Consider the following 23,948-nt stretch of genomic DNA (forward strand, 5'->3'; position numbering starts at 1 on the left):
AGAACATTTTTCAAAAGTATTTTCCCTTCTTAAAGCAAAATAACCTTTAAACATTTGGATTTATTCACAAATTAGTCCATAAACCTCCAGATTAACATACATAAATACATCTTTAGATGATACAGTCTTGAAAATCATACCCTTATATTTTTCAAGGTATTATAACAACTCAATTCTTTGTTATTACAGAATTTCTAGATATCACAAAATCCTTTAGTCAAAAAGATGTTGTAATGGACCCAATTAAATTAGCTTTTATTACAATGACAAAGTTTACCAGGACTTTTAAAAGCTTTGTCTATAGGAATCCCTCTACCCTGAAAACTTTCACAAGATTGAATATCTAAATGTCCTTGGTTCAGTTAACAACCTCAATTTCTTAATTAAGTACAATTCTTAATCTAACAACATCCAGATTATAAGAGAAATTATTCTCTAACAGCACAGGTAATGCAATGTTAACCAATTTGTATATAATAACAAACTCAGAAATAAGTACACCACAAGCAATTATCATGTATTTAAAACTTGAAACAGATTCCAATTAATTACCAATCTAGTGATCATAACTGAGTTGGGTAAGCAAATCAAATATGATTCATAACCACTAGTGGTAACATTTTAATTTCTAAGGCCCAATACTCTCTGCACTGAAAAACAAAAGGTTACTGTTTATAAAACCACATTTTTAACAAAATAGTTGATTTATAACAAGAACAATTTCAACTGAACTTCCAGACAAAACTTGGAGGTAATAAATTCTTAGGTTACAGCAATTGTCCAACTTCTTAACCTAATGCAACTCTAACAAAATAATTTTATATTATAGAAATGTTATGATGCCCTAAACATTATTATGTACGTAAAATTTGAACCACTCATTTCAGGCTAGGTAGATACATTTCTAAACCAAATATGACAGTTTAAAATTACCAACTTTTCATCACATCCTTTAAAAGCATCCAATTCACATATATCAAACTCAAATTAAAATACAGTATAATTTTAGAAATACAGAAACAGTAAATTTCAGATGATATCAATTGCATTTCCAGATACAATATAGGAATTGTTGGTCCTATTACTTCCGGTATTATATATTAATGCACTAATATATAAATACATGTATCACATATATTAATATATTAACATCTTAAATACATTTTATTTAACTGTATATTCTTCAGCACCACTACCTCTGGCCCAGGTATAGGAACTTTTGCCTGGCCATGAATGAACTTATGAAAGAAAGAGAAACTTAATTTTTTTTTTGCACCCACTATTTCCAAGCTTCATGTTATACAAAAATGTCTAAAAGGATTTTTTTGGGGCTTCCAAGGAAGATAAGGTCTTTAAGGGCAGGAAAAAAATCCCTTTTAGTTTTCTAAGGGCTCCTCCCTAGGTGGGGCCTGGCAGCCCCTTGAGGGCAAGGAGCCTACCTTTCCAAGCGCTAACTAACCAGCCCTATTTCTTTACAAGTTTCCTTTTAGCTTCAGCTCTGATAACCTTTCAATGTGGAGAGTGGGGGAAGGGTGAGGCCAGGAGCATATGGCAGCCAAAAGGAGCACATGGACTCCTCACTAGACAGGTAGTCTCAAGCTGCTATTCTACAACCCCCCTAAATTCCTTATACAGGTTTTCTATCTCTCTCTTCACAAATTTTACCTTTAAACTTTACCACAAGGACGGGCTACAAAGGTACTCAGGGGCACAGGACTGACTGTCAGTCTGTGAATTTCTGTCCCTCTCCTCCTTTTGCCAGGTGGGGAGGGTGATTTAAGTTTTTTTTTTTTTTTCCTGCAGTTCTCCTGCATTCTCTTCTAATCTGATCTGGGAGGAGAGCAGTTTGATTTAACTGCCCTAACCTCTACTGCAGCCCTAGTGAAAGGATCTCAATGATTGTAATTCAAGTAAACTTCACCCCCTTGCTCACTCCCAAAAAACCTCTTTTGTACTTGAATCTAAGGGAATCAGGCACTAAGACAAATGTAGAGAGTCCCACTGAAGACTTTAACGGAGGTTTTAGCCAGAAGGCATTCATTGGGAGGAGATGTTTCAGCAAGAGTGAGCTCCTGGAATGACTTTACAATTTCAGGAGTTCTTTCTTCCCAAATTCAACTAACCAATTTCCAAACTTTTTAACAATTTTAAACCCAGAATTTGCCAAAATTTTAACCCTTTTTCCATTGTGATTCCAGGTCGAACACACATAGAACCACGAGGGGAAAGAGTCTTTGTTTCCCTAGTTGCAGCCTGAAATCTCTGGCTGCCTGCATTTCAGATTTTAACAAAACATAGACATTTCACTATTTTGACATAGACACACAAACAGAGACAAACTCAAAACGTAACAAAAAACACAGTGTGGATCGAATTGAAGGCTAAGCAGGTCCTCTCAGAGGAAAGAAAGTAAACCAGGTTTCCTCTTCAAGGAAAACACCCCAATCTTCCCACACCCCAACACAAAACAGAAAACCATTAGCATGAGTTAATTGGAGGCTAAACAGGTCCCCTCAGAGGAAAGAAAATAAACCAGGTTTACTCTTCAAGGAAAACACCCCCAATCTTCCCACACCCCAAACAGACCGGTAGCATGGGTTAACTGAGGCTAAGCAGGTCCCCTCAGAGGAAAGAAAATAAACCAGGTTCCCTCTTCAAGGAAAACACCCCAATCTTCCCACACCCCAATAGGGAGGGTGGCGTCCCAGCCCCCCTAGCTCTGTACCACAGCCTCATCAGGGTTTATCATGATAACAGAGACCCAAATGGCTAGCCCCAAACCAGAAACCAAACCAGAAAAACCTTACCCCTAGAGGTCTGAAAACCAGAATTCTCTGTAGGCCGAAAAGGGACAGGTCAGCAAAGAGCCCGTTCTCTGAGACCATCACTCCACATCAGAGTCCTAGGAAAAGAAATCCCCAGGAGCCGGCCCTCTGAAGTGAGAGAAGGTGGATCGGGGGCAGAGACTCCCTGTTGAGGTCCGAAATTCTGTGTGTGTCTCCAGGGCGGTAACACGTAATACCGCCTCATCTCACTGGGGCCTCCAAAATGTTGTACCAGAAGCGAGCAAGACATACCACAGAGTATAAGTTTTAAGTGGAGAATTTATTAGCCGGCGGCCATTGGGGTACTACACCACAAATCAATGGCCATGTGTTGGGGTGATGGCTTAGCTTATATAGGATATGTGGGGGTACAGGGCAGGGAAACAGGAACAAAGGTCTTGGCTGATCAAAAGATTCAGTCAGGTTATCATACTAGTGGGATAATCTCATTTACATTCCTTGGTGGAGTCACGGAGCCCCAGGGATATCTGCTAGAAAGGGTCTGCCAGGTTATCCTTCAGTGGGATGGTCCTATCTATTGACATTCCTTGGTGGAGTCATGGAGTCCCAGGGAGTTTGCTAAATGCCAAAGATATCTGAGTCCATTCTTTCTGGGAGTGCTTGTCAGTAGTCTAGGGGTTTCTCAGGGGTTCCTAATTTTCCCTGTATTACAGTTGGAAGGGTGATGGTAGTGCCCTCCACAGAAAAAAGAGGTTCAAACGAAGGGGAAATTGGAGGAAAAGATAATGAGTTCAGTTCTGAACATGTGAAATTTGAGATGTGTTTTGGATAACCAATTTGGATAGGCGATTGACTCTCTGAGACTGGAGTTCTGGAGATAGACTAAGACTGTAATATAGATATGGGAATCTTCATCATCAAGATGATAATTCAGTCCGTGGGAAGTGAGAGCTCACTGTAAATAAAGGCAGAGGCAGCCACCAACCTGCCTCTACCTCAAAAGAGATTGCTGCAAGAGAATTTAAGTTCCCTGAGGGTAAAAGCTATTACTTTACTTTTGTCTTTCTGTTCCCAGGTTCTAGCGTGCAGTAGGTGCTTAAGAAATGCTTGTTGAATTGAGTTGAATTGAATGTGAGAGACACTCTGAGACAGTCTTTGGTGTTAAAAGAGAATTGTAAATCTGGGGGGGAAAAAAAACAATGTTTTCTCATAGGGAACAGGGCGTTCCTAAAGTCTGGACACATAAGCAAAAATGCATATTTTCAAGAAATGAAATGAATGAAATTTTCAATCACATTTTATTTAATTGGAATATTAACAAATAACAACTTCAATATGATTTCCATCATTTGTGATGCAAAGATTGATGCTCTTTGCAAGATTCACGTGAACTTGATGCAATAACTCTACCTTGCCATCAATTTTCCTGCGTCCAGACTTTAGAGACACTGTGTATAAGAGACTTTAATACTACCTTTCTATTTTTAGAAATGAGAAAACCCAGGTCTTGACTTGTCTGAAACCTTCAGAGAAAGATTCCATAGCTATCTTTGGAAATTTAGTCCCGTGATAAATAGCCTCTATCATGAGAAAGTGCTTCCTTATGTCTATTCTTCCTGATGAAATGTTAACCCATTCTCTCTTGTTCTGTCCTCAGCTGAGCTAGAAAAAAGCAAAAAAATACTTTGGTTTGTATTTAGGACATCTTGTGCAGTTAATAGGCATCTTTCTGCATCATCCCATAACCTATTACTTAAACACCTGATTCCATGTTAGACTCCTCAGTAGTGTTGCACAACTGCATCTTGCTTATGCCTCAGCCTTGAATTTGGCTCATGTTAGCTTTCCCCGAAGGTAATAAACTTGGCTCCTGCATTTAAACAACCTGATGTTTCCAGGGCAATTGATCATAAACAATTTATTCAGGATGGACACGAATAGGAAAAATTGACCTTGAGACAGAGATAGGATTAGTATATCCTAGACAGGGCTAGTATAGTATTTCTTTAGGCAATGTAATAAGGAGTCATTATTATCCATTGTTCTTATTAAGTGCTGGCTCCTTCCTCCTGGGGACAGTGGCTATATTTCCCAGAACTCAAGCTCACAGTGTCAGGAGGGGCAAGTTAGTGTTTTGCATATACTGTAGTCATGACCCCAAGGGCAGAGTTGCTGTCTTGCTTCTTTCCCCTCTCTCCTGTCAAGAAGAGCTCCACATGTTGGCAGTAATTTCTATCTCACCTAAGTTTGCAATTTCACCATTCCTGTGGCACCAGTACTTTGCTATGTCAAAACAATTGCTTCTCCCTTCCTCAGGAGAAATCTGTAAGCTGGCACTCCTTCTGTGGCAGATGGTCCTTCATGTCAAATGGACCTTATGCCCACAAACTCCTTAATGATGCAAACACCTTCCCCTCTTTTCCCTCGGTTTCTTAACTTCTTTCTCCAAACTGTTGTCCCTGCTCGGTGCCTTTCTACACTGATTGATTCACCGATCTTCAGCATTTGGGGAAATCGTGTATATTCCTACCCTCACTCTCTGCCCCTCTTACCTTGTTCATGCCTTAAAAGAGGGTGGGGAAGAGGGGAAAAAAGGAAAGATTCAGTCAAATTTGTCAACTCTTCCACATTTATATTAATATATATATGTATATTGAAAGAGCAGCAAGAGACCTGGCCAGGAAAGTCTGCCTCTGGCACATATTAGACATGTGAACCTGAGGAAATCACTTAACCCCTTAATGCCCACAGCCAACTCTCTGAAATCATAATTTGCAGGACAGTTCATTGGTAGAGGGCGTTTCCTCACAAGGCATTTCCCCTCCCAATGAAATCACAGTTCTGTACACAAATAAACAAACACATTATTTTATATGCATTTTATTCCTTAACAGGAATGCCTGTGGTGCTTATATTCTCAACTATATTTTAAGTCCCTTGAGGTAGTGACTACGTCATGCAATTCCTATCTTCCACAGCAGTTATAGTGCTAGGCACGCAGTAGGTGCTCAGTAAGTCATTGTTCTTTGATTGACAGTCCTAGCATGTAAATGCTCATTTGTGTGTTGAGTAACTATCTCTCTGGATTCTTCTGTGTTCTAGGACCCAGACGTGCCACCAGTCTCTTTTCTCAAAATCCTGAAGCTGAATAAAACAGAATGGCCTTACTTTGTGGTGGGAACCCTCTGTGCCATTGTCAATGGGGCCTTACAGCCAGCCTTTTCGATAATATTCTCGGAGATGTTAGCAGTAAGTCTGAAAAAAATCAGGTAACATGTTAGCTTTTGTCAGTCCATCAGTTAGCTGTCTTTCATCCAAGCCTCAGTGCCTGGATGTTGACCTAATGGCTGAACGGAAGTAGCCGGTTAACTTTCATTAGATCCAGTCCATGATTTTATATCTCTGCCCAGTTGAAGAAAGTGTCTTCAAAAGAAACAAAGCCAAATCTGAGTCCCTACAGAGACTGGAACACTAGACTTTATGGACTTTATAGGAAGCTCAGAGCATTTATTAAACACCTACTATGTGCTAGGCACTAAGCAAGGCACTTGGGATTTAAAGACAGAAAATGAAGCAGTCTTTGCCTTTAAGGACTTTATACTCTAGTGAGAAGAAAAGGAGAACAATAACAACATAGTACTAATAACAGTAATAATGACTTGTATTTACATAGTGCTTTCATGATTAAAAAGTATCGTAGATCATTAAACTCATCATAGATAAGATTAAACTTGTAGATTAGACTTATCATGGATAACTTATCATAGATAACTAAATAGAAAATGTGGAAGTAATTAGGGGTTGTAGTAACAACTAGGAAGGTGAACTTTGAGCTAATAAAGCTCATAGAATTTTGGAATGAAAGAAATTTCATCATCATCATTATCATCATAGCAGGTGCTTTTATAGTACTTTAAGGTTTGCAAAGTGCTTCACATAGTTATCTCATTTGATACAATAATCCCATGTAGCAGGCCAATTATTAACCCATTTTACAGCTGAGGTAGACAGAGATTAAGTGGCTTGTCCAGTGTCACACAGCTAGTAAATATCTGAGGTAGGATTGGAACTCACGACCTTCTGACTTAAAATCCAGCGCTTTATCTACTGTCACCTTGATGCCATAAAGGAGAAGAATGATAATAAATAACAACTTGCATTTATGTAGTGCTTTAAGGTTTATAGGTTTACAAAGTACCTTTAAGTAACATTTAATAACCTTGGATTAATTAAATAAACTGAAATTAATAGATATATGGCCTGGTATAGTACAGTCATAGAGTGCTGGTTTTGAGGTCAAGAAGATCTAGGGTCAGATCTAGCCTTCTACACATACTGGCTCTGAGTAAGTCAGTTGACCTTGAAGTGTCCCAGAGGGTTCTCTAAACCTCTAAACTATAGGGTGATGCTCATCTGTCTCTATAGAGGGAATTCCCTCATTATCTTTAAAGACCATCAAATCCAACCCCCTCAATTTACAGCTGATGAAACTGTGGCCCAGGGACATGAAATAGCTTACTCAAGTGTGCCCAAGGTCACACAGGCAGTAAAGAATGGAACCCAGGCCCTTCGATTCCAAATTCAGTGTTCTTTCCCTGCTACCACCCTGACTGTCTACATCAGGGGTTTTCTCTACAGCAATGAAACCACGGGTTATGTTACTCCAAAACCACTTCATGTTTTATTAAACCTGTGGTTTGGGGGTCTAGTTTCTGATATGTGTCCCAAGTACCACTGTTTAGAGCAGGAAAAACAAACCAACAAAAAACAGAAGGAAAGTCACCTAATCCAAGTGGATTTCTTCCTTGCTCTTCTATAGATTTTTGGACCAGGGGATGATGAAGTGAAACAACAGAAGTGCAATATGTTCTCATTGCTCTTTTTAGGGCTTGGAATTCTTTCTTTCTTTACTTTTTTCCTCCAGGTAGGTACCCTTCTGTCTCTCACTTTGCTTCCAAATATTTACATGCATTATGGGCCAGCCATAAAACCAAGTGCCTGGGGAACTGAGGGGATAAGTGACCTGTACAAGGGTCACATAGCCAGTATGTGTCAGAGGCAGGGGCTGAGCCTGAGTCTATGACTCTGACTCATCCTATCTTATTTTCTGACTTCCGACACACCCTGTCTTATTCTAACTAAAAGTGGTACCTAGCATAAAATGAAATCTCTCTATGCAGAAGTCTTTAAAAGTGGGTCAGACAATAAACATTCAGAACAGTCTGGGTGTGCCCAAGCCCCCAAAGAGGATCAATGCAGCAGCCTCTCAAGGTGTCCTCTAGGCCTGGGATTCTGTTACAAACTTGAGACTTGAGGATATATGAACACTCAATTTGAACACCATTAAGAGCAACTAGAGACTGTTGTTTTAGGATATTCACTAATTTGGATCATTACTGATGGTAGAGTTCTTCTAAAAAACAAAGCAGAAATCCCCAAAGTGCACCAGAATTCTCTTGGATGGTGAACGTTACATGTAGGTGTTTGCATCTGGGAACTTTATGCCTGAGGCCTGGGGAAGATGGAAAATAACAAAGGTACCCCTTTTCTTTTCTTCTCATTAAGGGCTTCACATTTGGTAAAGCTGGGGAGATCCTCACAACAAGGCTACGGTTTATGGCTTTTAAAGCAATGCTAAGACAGGTATTTCTCTCTTGCTTTTTAGATTCACTCTTACATTCTTCTGGGTATGCTGAGGCTGGGATTCCTTCTGCACATACTTAACTGTGCAGACCACCCCAAATATACCTTTCCTAGATCATTTACACTCTTGATGTGGAGTGGGGGAAGCAGGAAGCAGAGGTGGGGAAGTATAAGTTAAAATGAGAAAAATAGATTCTCTGGACTTGGTAGATACAAGTTGACAACAGTTTCAAGACAAGAACCATCTTGTACTTAAGGGGCCTTATTAGAAGTTTTATTAAGACCTATGACCTAAAATACAATAGTCAGGTAGCAAATTAGATAAAAAATGCTTAGCGCTACAAACTGACCTCCTCACTGGCTTTCCTTCCCTTCTCCACCATACAACCTCTGAGGTTCTGCACCAAAGAAAGAGAGAACTTTAGGAATAGAAACAACCACTATGTTAGTGGCCACAATGGGATCATAGCTGTATAGTGAGAAGGCACCAACCCTTTCATTTTAGAGATGAGGAAAATGAGGCCCAAAGTACTTAAATGATTTGACCAAGTCACACAGGTAGTAAGTGACAGAGCTAGAATCGGAATTTAGATCTTGTGATGCCAAGTTCATTGTTACAAGTTCAATGTTCTTCTCTCTTTGAAGGCAGGCCAGCTAACTGCTGGTATAACTTCTACTTAGGAAGTGATGCTTCCCAAGTCCAAGGAGAATGTTCAGTATTGGCTGAACCCTCAGCCTTCTTCCAAAATGGTCTAGACTACTCTCTTTCTCAAGCCAACATCGAGGGTGTGTATAGACTGTAGAATGGCTATGGGAGCTTTGAATGCATCCCACATGGTCAAGACTTGACACTACAATCTTCCATGTCCAGATTAAGCATGTGTCCAATACGTGCATACTATTCTTTTTTTATTATTATTTATTTAATATTTTTAGTTTTCAGCATTGATTGCCACAAGATTTTGAATTACAAATTTTCTCCCCATTTCCACCCTCCGCCCCACTCTAAGATGGCATATATTCTGATTGCCCTGTTCCCCAGTCACCCCTCCTTTTTGTCACTCCACTCTCCCCATCCCCTTTTCCCTTACTTTCTTGTAGGGAAAGATAGATTTCTGTGCCCCATTACCGTTATATCTTATTTCCCAGTTGCATGCAAAAACACCTTTTTTTTTGAACATCTGTTTTTAAAACTTGGAGTTCCAAATTCTCTCCCCTCTTCCCTCCCCTCCCTAAGAAGGCAAGCAATTCAACATAGGCCACATGTGTATCATTATGTAAAACCCTTCCACAGTACTCATGTTGTAAAAGACTAACTATATTTTGCTCCCTCCTATCCTGTCCCCCTTTATTCAATTTTCTCCCTTGACCCTGTCCCTTTTCGAAAGTGTTTGCTTTTGATTACCTCCTCCACCCATCTGCCCTCCCTTCTATTGTTCCCCCTTTTTTATCCCCTTCCTCCTTCTTTCCTGTGGGGTAAGATACCCAATTGAGTGTGTATGTTATTCCCTACTCAAGTCAAATCCAATGAGAGCAAGATTCACTCATTCCCTCTCACCTGCCCCCCCTTCCCTTCAAACAGAACTGCTTTTTCTTGTCACTTTTATGTGAGATAATTTACCCCATTCTATCTCTCCCTTTCTCCCTCTCTCAATATATTCTTCTCTTATATCCCTTAATTTGATTTTATTTCATCCCTTCATATTCAACTCACCCTGTGCCCTCTGTATGTATGTATATATATATATATATATATATATATATATATATATATATATATGTATGTGTGTATGTATGTATGCATATTCCCTTCAGCTACCCTAATACTGAGGTCTCATGAATTACACACATCATCATTTCATGTAGGAATGTAAACAAAACAGTTCAACTTTAGTAAGTCCCTTATGATTTCTCTTTCTTGTTTACCTTTTCATGCTTCTCTTGATTCCTGTGTTTGAAAATCAAATTTTCTATTCAGCTCTGTCTTTCACTGAGAAAGCTTGAAAGTCCTCTAATTTATTGAAAATCCATATTTTGCCTTGAAGCATTATACTCAGTTTTGCTGGGTAGGTGATTCTTCGTTTTAATCCTAGCTCCTTTGACCTCTGGAATATCATATTCCAAGCCCTTTGATTCCTTAATGTAGAAGCTGCTAGATCTTTTGTTATCCTGATTGTGTTTCCACAATACTCAAATTGTTTCTTTCTGGCTACTTGAAGTATTTTCTCCTTGATCTGGGAGCTCTGGAATTTGGCAACAATATTCCTAGCAATTTTCTTTTTGGGATCTTTTTCAGGAGGTGATTGGTGGATTCTTTCAATTTCTATTTTATCCTCTGGCTCTAGAATATCAGGGCAGTTCTTTTTGATAATTTCTTGAAAGATGATATCTAGGCTCTTTTTTGATCATGGCTTTCAGGTAGTCCAAAAATTTTTAAATTATCTCTCCTGGATCTATTCTCCAGGTCAGTGGTTTTTCCAATGAGATATTTCACATTGTCTTCCATTTTTTCATTCCTTTGGTTCTGTTTTATAGTATCTTGATTTCTCATCAAGTCACTAGCTTCCACTTGCTCCAATATAATTTTTAAGGTAGTATTTTCTTCAGTGGTCTTTTGAACCTCCTTTTCCATTTGGCTGACTCTGCACTTCAAGGCATTCTTCTTCTCATGGGCTTTTTGGAGCTCCTTTGCCATTTGACTTAGTCTATTTTTAAGGTGTTATTTTCTTCAGTATTTTTTTTTTGGTCTCCTTTAGCAAGTCATTGACTTGTTTATCACGGTTTTCTTGCATCACTCTCATTTCTCTTCCCAATTTTTCCTCCACTTCTCTAACTTGCTTTTCCAAATCCTTTTTGAGCTCTTCCATGGCCTGAGACCAGTTCATATTTTTTTTGCAGGTTTATGATGTAGGCTCTTTGACTTTGTTGACTTCTTCTTGCTGTGTGTTTTGGTCTTCTTTTTCACCAAAAAAGATTCCAAAGTCTGGGTCTGAATCTGAGACCATTTTTGCTGCCTGTTCATGTTCCTAGCCAACTACTTGACCCTTGAGCTTTTTGTCGGAGTAAGACTGCTTGTAGAGTACAGAATACTTTGTCCCAAGCTTGAGGGGCTGCACTGCTTTTTCAGGGCTACTTCTGCACAGCAAGCTCTGCGACACCAGTGCTCCTTCTCCCCCAAGAACTGCCAACCAGGATTGTGGCCCAGATCCAGGCAGGGCAAAGCAGGCTCTGCACTCCTGCTCTGATCCGCCATGTAATTCCTCCCACCAGGTGGGCCTGGGGCCAGAAGCAACTGCAGCTGTAGTTCTGGAAGCAGCCTCAAAGCTGCGCCACCTCCGCCACCCCTGGGGGACTGTGAACTCCTTTCACTCTGTCCCAGAAGCTTTTCCCACTAACCTTCTCTGTTGTCTTTGGTGTTTGTGGGTTGAGAAGTCTGGTAACTGCCACAGCTCACTGATTCAGGGTGCTAAGCCTGTTCTGCCTGGCTCCCAGCCTGGTTGGTCCAGGCACAGCCCACACTGGGCTCTGCTCCACTCCACTCCCATCTCCATGCGATAGACCCTTTCCAGCGACCATCCAGGCTGTCCTGGGCTGGAACCCTGCTTCCCTTTGCTATTTCTTGGGTTCTGCAGTTCTAGAATTTGTTCAGAGCCATTTTTATAGGTGTTTGGAGGTACCTGAAGGGGAGCTTAAGCAAGTCCCTGCTTTCTGGCTGCCATCTTGACTCCGTCCCTCCCCCCCATACTATTTTTGTTCTTAGGGGTTGAACATTGTGTTGTTGTTGTTTGGGGAGTGGGGAGCATTACTTCACTATTTCAAGAGTGGAAAGGCAATATGATATAGTAGATAGATCACCAGTCTTGAAGTCAGGAAGAACTGGATTCAAATCCTGCCTCTGCCAAATTCTGACCACAGGCAAATTACTTAATCTTGCAATGCCCCAGGTAATATTCTAAAATGATGTTACAAGTGAATTGCCCTGCAACATTGGCAGAGGAAGTTCCCATACTAGGGGTTCTCTACACTAGTGAAATTATAGGACAGGACCAAATACATTTTTTCCCATGATTTAAAGGATATTATTTGGCTTTGTTATAGGACATGAGTTGGTTTGATGATCCTAAGAACAGTACTGGTGCACTTTCAACAAGACTTGCAACTGATGCTTCCCAAGTCCAAGGGGTATGTAACCTATTCTCTGCTGATGTATTTCTCACCTTTGATACAGCTGGAAATCAACATGCAGTAGAACTTTTACTTTGAGGGTGATTTCTATAGCATTCCATCTTTTCAGGGAATGTTGACCTAATGGATGTTTTAATATTTGCCATTTTAATTCAATCCAACCAATGATACATAAGAAAATAAAACATTCCCTATGCCCAAGGAGTTCACATTCTACTGGGGAATAAAGCAGGCACACAGCTAAGGAAATAGAAATCATATACAGAGTAATACAAGGCACTACACAAAATCCTTTAAATGAGTAGCATTGATACCCGCCTAGTGGACCAGAATCAGTGAAATCCAAGAGTGGGGTTAATTTAATTGGGATAAAGCTGAAGTCCTACATTTGGGTTTAAAAAAAAAACAAGCTATCTGCACAAGATAGAGAAGAAATCATTAGAAAACAATTCCTCTGAAGAAAACCCGATAACTAAACCTGATAAACATGATGGCTAATGGCAAAGCACTCTGGACTTGGAGTCAGGAAGACCTGAGCTCAGATCACACTTCAGGCATTTGCTAGCTGTGTGATCCTGGATGCTTCACTTAGATGAGTCACTTGACAACTTCTTGGTGCCTCAGTTTCCCTATCTGAGAAATGGGGATAATGAATTAACATATACAAAGTCAAAGTCCTTTGCAAGCCTTAAAATTCTAAATAAATGCTATTATTATTATTATCATTATCATTATTAATGAGTCAACAGTATGATGATGTGGCAAGCCAAAAATATTAATGCAATCTTAGATTCCATTAATTGGAATACAGTGTTCAAAATTAGAGAAGTAATAGTTCCATTGTTTTCTGCCTTAAGAGGGCTCTTACCTGAAGTATTGTGCCAAGTTGTGAGTGCTGTGGTTTAAGAAATAATTTGACTAATCAGAACCAGTTGAAAGGAGGGTGGCCAGGATGATGAGGGAAATAGAAACCATGCCATATGCAGTTTAACTGAAGGAAGGATTTACATTAACATAATTGGTGCCCTAAGACAATTGGAACTAGATATTTCATGGATGTCTGAAACTCAACAAGCACAAAACTGAACTCATTACAATTTGCCCTAAATCCTTCCTTCTTTGGAATTTCCTTATTATTTTTGAGGCTATCCCTGCCTCCCTCTAGTCACCTAAGCCAGCCACAGAGATGCCATCCCCCACTCCTCACTCTAGTTTGTTGCCAAGTCCTGTTGATTTTAAATTCATTCACAGCTTTTGCATATGCCCCCATCTCTCTTGTGACGCATCCACCCCCCTGGTACAGGCCCTTATCACCTCACATCTGAACCATATCAATACCTTAAGTCTCTCCACACCCTGCTCAACTGCCAAAGTGATCTTCCTAGAGCATGGATCCGACCACGTCACTCCCGATTCAGTAAATTCCATTTGTTCCCTGTCACCTCCAAGATCAATTATAAAATCTGGTTTTCAAAGCCTTCATTACCTCTCCCTTCTCCCACCTCTCCAATCTTCCTATATCCCCACATACTCTGTGATCTAGTAACACTAGTCTTCTTGCTCTTTCTTGCACAAAATACTTCACCTCCCAACTCAGTGCATTGGCTGTCCTCCATTCCTGGAATTCTTCCCCTCCTCATCTCTGCCTCCTGGTTTTCCTCACTTTCTTCATATCTCAGCTAAACTGCTACCTCCTACAAGAAACTTTTCCCAAACCCCCTTAATACCTTCTCTCTGGTGATCACCTTCAGTTTATCCTGTCTATACTTTGAATAATTGTTCGCACATCATCTCTCCCATAGACTGGGAGCTTCTTCAGAGTAGGAAGAGTAGTTTTGCCTTTCTTTGTATCCCTAGTGTTTGGCACATTGCCTGACACTGGCTTATTGACTGACTAGCTCAAATATTTCACAGGCTGTAATGTAGGTACATTTTGCTTATCCTCGGATGTCCATGTTGGACAATCCAGGGAGGCAGATGTGAGCCAATGTGAGGAAAATATTCCTATTGATTAGAGCTGTCCAAAAGTAGGATGGGTTCCATTCTTTTCTAGCTAGTGGGTCTTCCATCATTGAAGGCCCTTAAGCAGAGACTGGATCCATCATCACTTGTCAGAGATGTCATAGAAAGGATTCATGCTTTGGTCTTCATTGAACTGGACATCCTCTGAGGTTATCCCACTCTAAGATGGTCTGAGTTTATCCCTTTGATAGAAATTGGCTTCTTTTCCATCCCATCCATAAGAAGAAGGGCAAGAGACTAGAATGAGAGTTTAAGGAAGTAGGAGAGAAACTGCCAGAGCCACTGATGTAGTATCATGTTTGGGGGTCTGTTACAAGCTTCCGAAGCCTCGTAACTATGCTCGGGGTTCCCCCCAAGCCCCAGGCCTCTGCCTAAGCAAAGGACCTGATCTCGCGGACAATGTACGGGGCAGGAGCCGAAAAGATGGTGAATGACTCCATTTATTATTTCAGCAAGCAGCACATTTATACCTTTAGTGACGTAGGTACACTCTTTGGTTACGTGGGTGAAAGACAGGTAAAGCTAATACACCTGGGTCCTAGGACCGCCCTGACTCCACCTACTCTCCTCCCCTTCTCTTCCCGCGCTACCCGAAGGTCCTTGTGGGCAGGCAGTCCAGGCAAAGACTGGAAACTCCACATGGTCAGGCAGCCGGAAGTTCCACATGCTCTGCCAGAGAGCCGGAAGTTCCACGTGGTCAGGCAGGTCTGACCTGGAATTGCCAGGGAGGCAACAAAGGCGAGACCCCTCCTCCTGGCTCCACCCACATCCCAAAGCCCTGAGTCTATCTCAGCAGGCCCCTGGGCCTGGAGGTCTGAGGAGGACAGGGCTCAGCTCTAACGCGGCCGGAAACAGGGGTCCTTTGTAAAGAAAGTGATCAAGCCTCAGAGTTGATACAGAATCTATCCACTCAGGGATTCATACATACAGAGTGATCTTCAGCTTATCCCTGTCTCTAATATCCAGCCCCTTCTCTACTCTACCTCTGTTTTAACAATCCAGCTAGCAGCTGCTGTGGGGGTGTAAAACCAACAACAACTAGCTCACAGAATGCTGCAAGCCCAGGTCCTTTTGATCTGCTTTACTAAGGAAAGCAACGTTAAGGGGTTAACAATCTTACTTTATCCAGCATACAAATATCACTCACTTAGTTCAGGGGAAAAAGCCAGCACCCTGAACTTCAGAAAGGCCCTTAGGGTGGCTGCCCAGAGTCCCATGCCTCCAGGAGTGATAGCCTTAAGCAAATAGTTCTATTCTCCCTTTTTATACAGTTTCAGACATCATCAAACATCATCTGAGTGACCAGAACTTAGGCTCCTATGATTGGCCCTGGTGTTAGCACCTCCCTTCATTGGCCCCACCTAGAGCCCCACCTTAGTTACCATTTCACACCCACATAGGCATAGCACCTAATAGATGGGGTTTGGGCCTGGGGCTTAGCACCTAGTAAGACTCAATCAAAGACACTGATTTAATCAAAGGAAACAAAGGTCAAACTCTTCAAGGATCCCCAATACAACCTCCTACATTTACTCTGTGTTGCCAATTTTAGTTCTTCTCAATCCTTCGGGTGGCTAGGTGGTGCAGTGCTTAGAACATCAGAAAGACTCATCTTCATGAGTTCAAATCTAGCCTCAGATACTTACTGTGTGACCCTGGGCAAGTCACTTAATCCTGTTTGCCTCAGTTCCTCATCTTTAAAAATGAGCTGGAGAAGGAAATGGCAAAGCACTCCCATATCTTTGCCAAGAAAACCCCAAATGAAGTCATGAAGTGTCAAATACAACTGAAGAGACTAAAACAACCACTACTACCTTCACATTCATCCCCTTTTCTCCATTCACACCCTAAGCACTCATCACCTTGCACCTGGAATATTAGAGTAGCCTCCAAGTCTATCTATTTTCCTTCCTCTCTAGCAGCCAATCTGATATTCTTAAAGCACGGGTATAACCATGGCCCTCCCCTGCTCAAAAATAATAATGGCCAGTAATAGCTAACCTTTATGCAGCCTTTACCATGCACCAGTCATTGAGCTAAGTGCTTTACCAATATTATCCTATTTGATCCTTGTAACAACATCCTTGTAACAACACTGAGAGGTAGGCGCCATTACTATCCTCCTTTTAGAGATGAGGAAACTGAGGCAAACAGTTTAAGTGACTTGCCAAGGATCACATAACTAATAAGTGGCTGGGGTCATATTTGAACTTGATGCTCTATCCATTGCTCCTCCCTAGCTGACCTATATCTCCAGTGGACTATTGCCTCCAAATATAAAATACGAAATCCACAGTTTATTATTTAGCTTTACAATCTGGCTTCAACCTAACTTTCTGATCTAATCTCAGATTATTCCTCCCACTCTCCACCCTGCCACTCCCCTCCCCATTACCTAAACCTGTCTATATTCTAGCCAAACTGGTTTACTTGTTTTCTTTAAAGACAGTCTATACCTCTTCATGCCTTTGTATCAGCTGTTCCCCATGCCCAGAATGTGGTTCCTCCTTTGTCTGCCACTTAGAAGCTCTTGCTTATTTTATGACTTAGCTCAAATGTCTTCTACGTGAAGTCTTTCCTGATGTCCACAGTTGTCAGGGCTATCCACCTACCTGTGACCTGCCACATCTGAAGTTACTTTGAATTTATTTGAGTAATCATTTCCAGTTTTTCCCATATATTATGGCTTGACTGTCATTAGATTTAATTTATGTAATAGTCTACATTTTATTCTTAATTATCTGTATCCGTGTTATCTTCTCTGAGTAAGATGTTAGTTCTTTGAGGGAAGGGCCTCTTTTGCTTTTGTCTTTTGTCTTTGTAAGTCTTTGTGCCCAGTACCTGGCAGGTATTGGGCGGGGGGGAGGGGAGGGGGCTTAAGAAATGGTTGTTGAATGAATCAGTGAATACGCTCATTTGCTTAGAACATAGAACACAGATGCTTACTTCTTTCCTTTTCAGGCTACAGGTAGCAGGCTGGCTTTGATTGCTCAGAATACAGCAAACCTTGGGACTGGGATAATCATATCATTTGTGTACGGTTGGCAATTAACCCTTTTGCTATTATCAGTTGTTCCAATCATTGCTCTATCAGGAATCATTGAAATGAAAATGTTGGCTGGAAATGCTAAAAGAGACAAGAGGGAACTAGAAGCTGCTGGAAAGGTGAGTCTGATGAAGGTTCACGTGAATGCACAAATATCTTTGGGAAGCTTCTTTGAATAATACTATTTATTGCAACCAACAGTGACTGAAGAAATGTATGTGTGTAAGGCTTCTGAATAGTCCACAAGTCTCTGATGTTTTTATTATTCCTGAGCTATATTTTCAAATATGTATTTGTACTGTTCTTACCAATCCATCATTAAATTGTACTGTACTATATGTTGATTTAATTCGGAGGGTCTTATGGAATTCTTTGATGGATTTCTCTTCTTCATCTTCTCCAGTGGATGATGGCACATAAGCGGCAATTATTTTTATGGTGCTCTTTTTTTTGCCAACACTTAAATGTTATATAATGAAACTTAGCATTGTTGAGGTCAGGCTAGAAACTGGACCTGTCACTTCACTGGTGTACAGAGTTTCCAAGGGGAATTTCCTTCATCAATTCATGTCAGTATTTTCCTGCAAATTAGTCTTAGAGAGTTGCTCAGGAACACCAAGAGATTAAGTAATTTGCCCAAGGTCCCAACGGCACACATCCAGTATATGTCAGAATTGGGACTTAGATTCCAACTCCAAGACCACTTTCTATACACCATGAGTACCCTCCCTTTCTGTATGGCTTGGGGTGTGTGTGTGTGTGTGTGTGTGTGTGTGTGTTATATACATATCCTTTTTGTGTGTACATGTGCATCTATACACACACATATTAAATACATATGCATACACACACACATATACACACAGTGTGAAGTAAAGGGTTGATTTGACTCTTGTAGGGGCAACCAGTCAACTTAATAGGGTAATTCAGACTGCAGCTGACCATTTCATCTAACCTGCATCTAGCACAGTGCCTGGCACAGCATAAATGCTTAGCCAATGTTTGTTGAATTGAAACCTGAAGGGGATCTAGGAGTGGGGAGAGATATGCTGGATCTGAGTCCAAGAAGGAAAGAATCCTAGGAGTGAGAGCAAGAAACTGGTGCCAAAGAGATGCAAAAGGAAAGAAAACCCCTGAAGTAGCAAGGCATAGAAAAGTGGCAAAGGGCCAGGGCTGCTAGAATCCGAAGGCGAGTCTCGAAGAGGCTTTTAAAATTCTTATCAGCGAAAGAAGCTAGAAGAGGTGAAAAATGGCAGATAATTGGATTCAGATTAAGACAACAGTTTCAAGTCTCTAGTTGGCTTGGGGCTTTCACAGGAAGCTGTTAAGTACCCATCTAAGACAGTTGAGCTCCCCCAGGAAAAGATCAGAAGACTAGAGTATGTATAAATAAATAAAGCTTCTCTACAGATTCCCTAGAGAGGTGACAAGGCCTAACCAATAGACAATTTGGAGGCTGACTGTCCTGGAATCCATTAAGAATGGAGAATTGCTGTCCAAGAGTACATGGCTGTCGTTGTAGTGAGCTGAAGAGAATATGCTGGGTTTTCCTACCAGTGAGAAATAACCAATCCACGTACAAAGGAATAGATACAGACTTTCAAAACTCAAAGCATCAGCTAGTCAAATTCTTGTCCAATGAACTAGCACTGATAAACCCAAAACCTGTCCAGTGTTTGGGCTCCTCCTCCATCTCCTGAAAGTCATTCTTCCTGACTGCAGCATTCTCTGTTGGTCTGCATCCCCAGACTTCCAAATTTGGTTTGGTTTGAATTTGAATTTTTGAATTGTGAATCTGTGATTTTGTGATCGTGGAGAATTTCTGGTCTATATGTTTATGAGTGTGAGAGTTCCTTTACCAAGAGTTCCCTATAAAGTCACAGGTACAGGCTAATAATAATGATTTATAATACAGTACAATATACTATAGTGTAGTATTATTTCTTCTAATGAGGATTTGGTCTGTGTTACAGATTGCGACAGAGGCAATAGACAACATAAGGACAGTTGTATCCTTGACCCAGGAAAGGAAATTTGAATCAATGTATGGAGAGAATTTGAATGGGCCCTACAGGTAATAAAAAAACACAAGGTTCTTACTAAGTGCCTGAGCTTTGCTTAAAAAGGGGTGAATCAATATTAAATTAATGTCCTGAACATTATATTTCTTCAAATAATGTAGTAATGATAGTGGAATCCTGCCTCAGATACCTATCTCTGTGCCTCAGTTTGATGAGGGTTTGGGGTGAGAGGTGCTCGACACCCCAGAGTACCGACACACCGGGTCCTGCCGAAAGAATTCGACTCAAGCTTTCTCAGCCAAGGGAAAGGATAAAGTTTATTAAGAGTTAGCCAAATAAGCCTTCCCCCAAGACATCCCACCCCTTGCGACGCCCGTAAGGAAAGCGGGCCAGACCAATCTGAGCTAGATTGGATCTGACCGCCTTCATGGAGGCAAGATGGAGATTATATACACAAAGGTTGTGGGAGGGATTGAGGGATGGTCTGGGGTGACCAGAGGAGGGGTCTAGGGAGGGACTTAAGGAGGAGTCTAAGGAGGAGCTTGAAAGGACTGGGATGAGGTCAGACTCCCGGGTGGGGGAAATAGCTGAAGGCTATATGGAAATGACAACCCATAAAGGGTTGGGGTAGCAGCTAGGGTATAGATATTTTGATCAGGTTTAAGGATAGGAAACAGGATTAAGGGCGGGAGGTCGTTGGGAAGACAAGATTAAGGGTAGGAAACAGCTGGACAATAGAGGACTGGGCAAGGTAGGCATTTGGGCTTAATGGTTATAGCCTCAGGCCAAGGCCAGGTAGAGTGGGAAGATTCAAGGAGAGTTCAAGGGTTCAAGGGGTTCCCAGAGACTGTGCCCTCATCAAGTTTCCTCATCTGTAAAAAGGGGATAGTAATACCTATCTCTTAGGGTTGTATTGGGAAGGTGACATGAGAGACGACATGAAAAATGTAGAACATTATATTTTCTTCAAATAGTGTAGTAATGATAAGGATGTGGAGGAAACAAGGTGTTCCTAAAGTCTGGACGCATAGGCGATTGACGGCAATGTGGAATTGATGAGAGTTTGGGGTGAGAGGTGCTCGACACCCCAAAGTACCGACACGCCGGGTCCTGCCGAAAGAATTCGACTCAAGCTTTCTCAGCCAAGGGGAAAGATAAAGTTTATTAGGAGTTAGCCAAATAAGCCTGCCCCGAGAGATCCCACCCCTTGCGATGCCTGTAAGGAAAAAGGGCCAGACCCATCTGAGCTAGATTGGTTCTGACCACCTTCATGGAGGCAAGATGGAGATTATATACACAAAGGTTGTGGGAGGGATTGAGGGGTGGTCTGGGGTGACCAGAAGAGGGGTCTAGGGAGGGACTTAAGGATGAGGTCAGACTCCAGGGTGGGGAAATAGCTGAAGGCTATATGGAAATGACAGACCATAAAGGGCTAGGGTAACAGAGCTAGGGTATAGATATTTTGATCAGGATTAAGGATGGGAAACAGGATTAAGGGTGGGAAACAGCTGGACAATAGAGGACTGGGCAAGGTAGACATTTGGGCTTAATGGTTATAGCCTCAGGCCAAGGCCAGGTCGAGTGGGAAGATTCAAGGAGAATTCAAGGGCTCAAGGGGTTCCCAGAGACTGTGCCCTCATCAGAACTATTGCATCGAGTTCACGTGAATCTTGCAAAGTGCATCAACCTTTGTATCACAAATGATGGAAATCATATTGAAGATATTATTTGTTAATATTCCAATTAAATAAAAATTTCATGCATTTCATTTCTTGAAAATATGCATTTTTGCCTATGTGTCCAGACTTTAGAAACACCCTGTATAAACAGGTAGATTTTTAAAAGATTTTTATTACTAGCCATTTGATCTTGGACCTTTCTGAGCCTCAATTTCTCCATATGTAAAATATAATAATAAATACATAGAATATACATATATAATGATATAATATATAAAATAATAATAATAAAAGTGATAATAACACCCTAGCTCACAGGGTAGTTGTAAGGATAATGCTATGTCATGCTCAATCCTGAAACGTACCATAAATGCATCAGGAAAGTCAGGACTCTGTAATCAAGAGGTAGCAGAGAACTGAACAATGATTTGGTTTTGATTTTGGGTGGTGTGTGCACTCCATCTGGGCAATTCAGAACAGAAATTAACATTGGATGACCTATCACCTTCATTTTGATTAAGCAGATTTCACCAAAGGTGGCTTATGTTCTTTGGCAAATTTAAATCTTTCATCCTGTAGGAGAAGAGTGGCCCTAAAGTCTAAACCATTGTAGCTGCAGAGAATCCTAGGTTTAGATATCAGTTTAATCGAACAATTCCATTCATTCATCAAGCATTTATTATATATTATATAATATTATATAATATATTATATAAATATAATATATATTAAATATAAATATAATTATATATTATCAGGAACACAGACAAAGGCAACAGTCTTTATTGACAAGGAGCATTAAAAGTCATCTTCCCAAAGTTGCTTATATAAAAGGGATGAGACAAGTACACAAATAGCTTTATAAAAATTAAATTATAAAAATTTATTAAAAAAGTGTTGTGAGTTCAAATCAAGGAGGAGTCTTTAGCAGATAGAGAATAGGAGGAGCTTCCTGGAGAGTGTATCTGCAGCAAACTAGAAACATCTTTAAAAAAAAGAACGCATTTAACTTCCTATGGCTTGTTCCAGAGGTAGCTAGATGGCACAGTGGATAGAGCGCCAGACCTGGAGTCACGAAGGCTCATATTTGAGTTCAAATCTGGCCTCAGACACTAGCTGTGTGATCCTGGGCAAATCACTCAACCCCATCTACCTCAGTTTCCTCAGGTGTAAAATGAGCTGGAGAAGGAAATGGCAAACCACTCCAGCATCTCTGCCAAGAAAACCCCAAATGGGGTTAGAAAGAGTTGGATATGACTAAAAATGACTGAACAACGACTTGTTTATGATGAAGCTATTGTGTGGGATGGATTTTACGAATCCAAAAATTAACAACAGAGGCTCAAGGTGAAAGTAGAAAGGAAAATTTATTACGATCCCAGGAAAGGGCCACTCGGACACCGAAGGTCTCTCAGTGTCAGAGCGCGCTGGACACAGAAAATTGGGGTGTTTATATAGATCCCTAACCGCAATTCCCCCTCCCAACCTCCTTCCTCTCAGCTTGCAGACGTAAGCTTTGAGGGTACAATCTAGACGCGATAAATCTACCCAGGGGCAAACAGTATAGTTATTTTTACAAGCAGGCCACAGTCATAAACCTCCCACCATCCTTACTTCATTCTACTATCAATCTCAAGGTAGTAAATCTGTCTTAAATGACAATGACGATTAAACAAACAGTTCGGTTATCGGTGACAGGCAGGAATTAGTTGTTAGTTACCTAATCTTGCACATCTATATTGCACCTGGCTTTTCGGCTTTCCATCCATTCTTCCCCAAACAGAGGTTCTCTTATCTTGGGGTCAATGTACAGGGGTGAGTATCCTGTGTCTTATGCTTATCCTCAGAGAATTTTATGGTTGCTGACTTATTCACCTCAACCCTTCTTTCTTTCAGGCCTCTCGCCATTAGGTAAATACACAGGACCTGTTCTTAACCTCGGGGGCTTTATGGTCACTAGCTAAGCTTGTGGAGGGGAAAACATCTGAGTAGAGATAATGGCTTTACAGAAAGGAAAATATCTAAGTAGAGAAATGGGACTCACTATCCTACTTATTTCTATTTATCTAATTTGTTCCCTTTTATGAGAGGTCTTCACTCGTCCCACACAGACCCTCCTCTTTTATTTGCTCAATGAAGACCTCTCACACTAATCTTGATGTATTTTCTCCTTGAGTCTAATTAGCCTATTGAGGATATAAATTGGGGTTCTACACCCCCAGCTCCCATCTTGAGCCCAAGTAGCTGGTCTATAAGTTTGAATGATCCTTTCTGGGGTTCACTCATTACCCCTTTAAGTAAGTATGGGAAGGACTGATTGACACATTGATAAATCAAAGGGGCAGTCCCCTTTATCAATACAGATACAGACACCCAAAAGAAAATAATGATGCAATTGTCCCTTTAAGATTCAAAAAGTCTTTTCCTATACAGCTGTCTGGCATCATCAATGAAGTCCTCTGGCCCTTGGTATTTGTTCCACCCGTCTCCTGTCAGCATCTTCTTCTTCTTCTTGTCTTCTTGTAGGAACCAGCTTCTTCCATTCACCTACAAAAGTTACCTCAAC

The 23,948-nt window shown here is 40.9% G+C and overlaps 1 protein-coding gene across 1 annotated transcript in view; it reads left to right on the forward strand.

Moving 5' to 3' along the window:
- The window catches only part of LOC118850266 (phosphatidylcholine translocator ABCB4-like), a 124,237-nt gene that overhangs the window by 69,888 nt on the left and 30,401 nt on the right, over positions 1–23,948 (forward strand). Inside the window, exons 17-22 of the mRNA XM_036759530.1 lie at positions 5,889–6,035; positions 7,606–7,710; positions 8,352–8,429; positions 12,528–12,611; positions 17,598–17,801; positions 19,656–19,756. Coding sequence (XP_036615425.1) covers positions 5,889–6,035; positions 7,606–7,710; positions 8,352–8,429; positions 12,528–12,611; positions 17,598–17,801; positions 19,656–19,756 — 719 coding nt within the window. The remainder of the gene's footprint in view (positions 1–5,888; positions 6,036–7,605; positions 7,711–8,351; positions 8,430–12,527; positions 12,612–17,597; positions 17,802–19,655; positions 19,757–23,948) is intronic.

The sequence above is a fragment of the Trichosurus vulpecula genome, chromosome 5 (assembly GCF_011100635.1).
Source record: "Trichosurus vulpecula isolate mTriVul1 chromosome 5, mTriVul1.pri, whole genome shotgun sequence".
In the NCBI taxonomy this organism is placed as follows: Eukaryota; Metazoa; Chordata; class Mammalia; order Diprotodontia; family Phalangeridae; genus Trichosurus; species Trichosurus vulpecula.